The sequence below is a fragment of the Pygoscelis adeliae genome, unplaced genomic scaffold, assembly GCF_000699105.1.
Source record: "Pygoscelis adeliae isolate BGI_AS28 unplaced genomic scaffold, ASM69910v1 Scaffold402, whole genome shotgun sequence".
NCBI classification, from domain to species: domain Eukaryota; kingdom Metazoa; phylum Chordata; class Aves; order Sphenisciformes; family Spheniscidae; genus Pygoscelis; species Pygoscelis adeliae.
Genome location: NW_008824411.1, coordinates 8,303,812 through 8,307,924, shown reverse-complemented (window position 1 = coordinate 8,307,924; position 4,113 = coordinate 8,303,812). Strand labels below are relative to the sequence as shown.

The 4,113-nt window shown below is 52.8% G+C and overlaps 1 protein-coding gene across 1 annotated transcript in view; it reads left to right on the top strand.

Moving 5' to 3' along the window:
• Positions 1–438: 438 nt before the first annotated feature.
• The window catches only part of LOC103914139 (pappalysin-2-like), a gene marked incomplete at its 5' end in the record, with an annotated part of 33,292 nt that continues 29,617 nt past the window's right edge, over positions 439–4,113 (top strand). The window contains 2 exons of the mRNA XM_009320745.1: positions 439–610; positions 2,969–3,146. Of these exons, the coding sequence (XP_009319020.1) occupies positions 439–610; positions 2,969–3,146 (350 nt within the window). The remainder of the gene's footprint in view (positions 611–2,968; positions 3,147–4,113) is intronic.

The window sequence follows — 4,113 nt, the reverse complement described above, 5'->3', positions numbered from 1 at the left end:
TGCTCCCTTGGTCCACCTACACTGAGCACCACCAGCCTCTTGGTGCCAGGCTGTGTGCAGGCTCTGTGCAATGCAGCCTGCGCACCCCGGGGCAGAGGAGCTGGAGCAGCCCCACTAGAGAGTATGGGTTTTGGAAGGAGCATTGTTGGGCCGTGCCTCCTTTCATCAGCTTGGAAGGACATGATGGTCTGTGGGAAGGTGTGGGCTGGGGTTGGGCCAAGGTCCAGCCAAGGTAGAGCTGGGAAAAAGTACCCTCCTGGCAACATCATCAGGAGACTTCAAGCCTGGAAGAAGCTGGGACTGAGGGATAGGCGTGCATCTCTGCAGGCATCTGTGACCTGCTGAGCATCCCATGCAGGTGCTACCCAGAGAGAGTCCCTCCTTGCTGCAGAAGCCCTGGGACCCGCTTGCTGATCCCTTCCCTCTTCTCCTCCATAGCTGTGTCCACGGTGCCTGTGCAGTATCGGGAAGCTGCATGCGGCCACTGCTTGCTCACACTGCCACCCTCAACTGCACCTCCAACAGCCCAAGGCACATGGTGTGCACCATTGCCTGCGAAAAGGGCTTCGTCCTCCGCTCCAGCAATGGGAAGAGCCTGGGCTCCATGCAGGTGAGTGGACCTCAGGGTGGGGGTGACCTCACAGCCCGTTGGACCGAGTGCTAGTTAAGAAAGGTTTAACCACCCTGAGGTGGTTGGAGTGACCCCAGGACACCTCATTCCTCCAGCCCCGACCTCCTCACTGCTCTTCCAATGAACCTCAGCCCAGTGGAGGCTCTGGTGCTGGACCTCTGTGTTGGTGGTCCTGCTCTGGGGACTACTCTCCTTCCCTTGCTGCAATCCTCCTAGCTGCCTGCAGACCATGGCTCTGCTGGGCAAAAAGCTGCTGCAGGGGTTGTCCTAAGTCAGGGTGATGCAGTCCCGCAGAGGGAGAGGTAGACATCTCTGTTCTCCAGATGGGCATTGCTGGCAGGGTTAAACACCCCTGTGACATTTTCTCTCTTAAAGCTGAAGTTAGTGGCTCAGGAAAAAATGAAGTCATTGCAGAGTGACTATATTTAGAGGTAGCCAACAGCACTGAGAGCTTTTCTTCCTTTGTGTTGTGTTGCCATAACGCTGCCCACGCCAGTGGGGCAGCACAGAGGTCACCATGAGAGAGTTTGTCCTGCTTTCCAGAGGGCTGGTGGATGCCTCGTAAAAGCCACAAGCCAGCATGACTCTTAGCTGTTGACTGAGGAGACCTGGAACTGATGTGTCCTTGGGAGCTGAGCTGCCTTGGGTCTGGGCAGTCCCCTTGGCAAGGTTGTGGGCACACTGTGTCCCGTCCTTAGGCTGTTCCTAGAGGGGGAACAGGAGTCTTTGGGGCTGAGCTGGTCCCTGTGCCAGCCTGAGCAAGAGCATGAACTTGCAAGGGGTGGAGACAGATGGAGGTAAGTCAGGCCGTTGCAGCAGGATGGACCTCTCATCCCCTTGGAGAGTTGCAAGTCCTCATGATGTCTGGCAGGCAGGTTTCCTGTGCTGCAGCCATTGGTATTTGCTGAAAGAGAAGTGGGTGCTGCGAAGTGCAGTGGGGCAGCTGGGGGTGCACTGCTCAGCCCCTCATCACCAGGGGGTTTATTAATTACACGGCCACATGGCTCTGTGGGCCAAGGCATGCCCAGGGAAACCAAAATGTTCCCGTTCTCCTCTGAAATGAAATCATGCAAAATAAATCTGCCTCAGGTGATGGTTTTCATGCATTTAGCAGCGAGATGGGAAACTTCTGGACAGAGCTTTGCCATGTGACTGTCACAGCAGATGGCAGCTTGCAGGTGCCCTGCCTTGAGCCCCCAAATGATGATACTGGTTTGGCTGTGTGACTGTACACATCTTGAGGCATTTTGGTGAAAATGCACACAGCTCTCCCCTGAGCATCCTCTCCACCTGGTTCAGCTACACCATGATCATACCATACATCCAAGAGTACCAGACTCAAATTTAGTGATGACTTTCAGAGCCACCGTGTCCATGTTCAATCAAAATGTGTTGGCTGGGAGGACAGGTCACACATTTGACTGTACAAGCAGCATGGTTGTACTCAGCCAGTGAAGGGACATCAGGAACAGTTGAAAGACACCTCTTTGGTTTGCAGCCCCTGCCTGAGGACTGCTGGGCTAGGGTTAGCAGTCTGGGAACAGAAATCATAGAACAGTTTGGGTTGGAAGTGACCTTTAAAAGATCATCTAGTGCAACCCCCCTGCCATGGCTTGGGACATCTTTCACTAGACCAGGTTGCTCGTGGCACACTGTTATCCACCACTCTGTTTTGATGAAGTCTGTGGCACGTGTTGATCATGTTTAGTGGTGGGACCACTGGGGGTTAGGTTCTCATACAGTCCCCCAGCTGTGTAAGAGGGGCTGTGTAATTAAGATTTGTAAATTAGGTTATATGAACCTCTGATTTCAGTGGGGTCTGTGGAGTGAGGCATGAGAGAATCTGTGCATTTAGGGAAAAACAATCAACAGGAGAGCTGCCTGTCAATGGCTGAAGTAAGACTTGATCTTGTAGGGGAGAAAATTGCAGCGCACAGAGCTGGGAATAACTTGTAGTTCAGGAAGTTGTAGTGTATCTTGAAGGGACTTTCCTTTTTCCCTTAACGTGCTCTGGCACTGCCAGACAGTGTGCATGCAGCTAGCATTTTCTGGAGGCAAGCAGTTACAGACCAAGCATTAGAAGGTCTTTTGTGCAGGTGGCTTGTGTGTTACTCCAAGGGCCATTTACTGCTTTCACACCCCAAACACCACCCCATGAATAGGTAGGGGCTTTGTGACTTTGTGTCCAGAGTGGGGAGAAAGGGCACATTAGGGGAGGAAAAGTGGAGGAAAGATCTCCTTGTCCTGAAACCTGGGTCAGCCCTTTCTGCTGTGATGGCAAACCCACAGATTAAAGCTCACTTGCAGGCGTCTGATGGAGCCTTGCTTTCTCCACAGCAGGAGGTGGTGCTGACATGCAGCTCGGGGCGGTGGGACAGATCTGTGACTTGTGACCCTGTCGACTGCGGTGTCCCTGACCAGTCCCACGTGTACTATGCCGAGTTCTCCTGCCCCAAGGGGACCACCTATCTGCAGAGATGCTCCTTCTCCTGCATCCACCCAGCCAAGCTTCAAGGTACAGTCTGGAGTGCTGAGGGATTTAACTCTCCCTGTTTGGTGCCACCTTTTCATGCCTGTCCCAAGCTGTTCAAACAGAGTATTGCAACTTCAAATTTCCCGGTTATCCTGGCTTCTCCCAGCCAGGTGGGCTCTTGAGAGACCTCCCAAAATGGTGGGCATCCATCCCTCTTGAGCGAGGACACCATAGTATGGGGATAATTTCCTCTGACTCCCATCCCCTGGCTGGCAGCCCTTATCCATCCACCTCAGGGTGTAGGGACGTCTTCTCCTGACAGCTGGTGAGGGCTGGCAGCCTCCAGCATTATGGGGACAAGGGAGGCAAGAAGTGTGCAGGCAGACAGAGAGGACTTTAGAGAGCCAAAAATGGCTCGGTGCCTGGTGGCTGTGGGAAAGTGTGTGGTTCAGGAGTCCTGGGGCTGTATAAAGCCGTAGAGACTGATGCCCACAGCTGCAGAGCAGTCTGGGAGATGTTCACCACCCAGACACACAGCAGTCCCCCAGACATGCCATGGCCTGGCTTTCATTCTGCCGACTCTGTCAATAGCCGCAGGAATGTTTTTAAGCCAAGCTGGAGAAAGAGAGCTACTGTTCCTGTCTATACCAGGCTGAGCTGGATGGGATTTCGGGGGTAATTGCCTTGACAGCTTCAAGCATTGGGACTTTATGTGAGTTTCCACCAGTGCCTTTGCTCTGAACAATCACATACAACAAATCATTTTAATGGGTGCCCTATTTTATGGAGACATTTATAGCTGAAACGTATGAAAATAATTTTTTTTTTTTAAGTTAAATCTAAGGAGCAAAAACTGCAGGGAATTAAGGTCTCATTTCATGAGGGGGGGATGCCGGCAGATCCCCAGTGTGAGCTGATCAAAGGGTAGCGTGCGAATGACAACTCGACAGCCCAAATTCTGCACAAACTGATGCCTGTTGCCTTGGGTGGGTCAGCTGAGGGCAGGGCT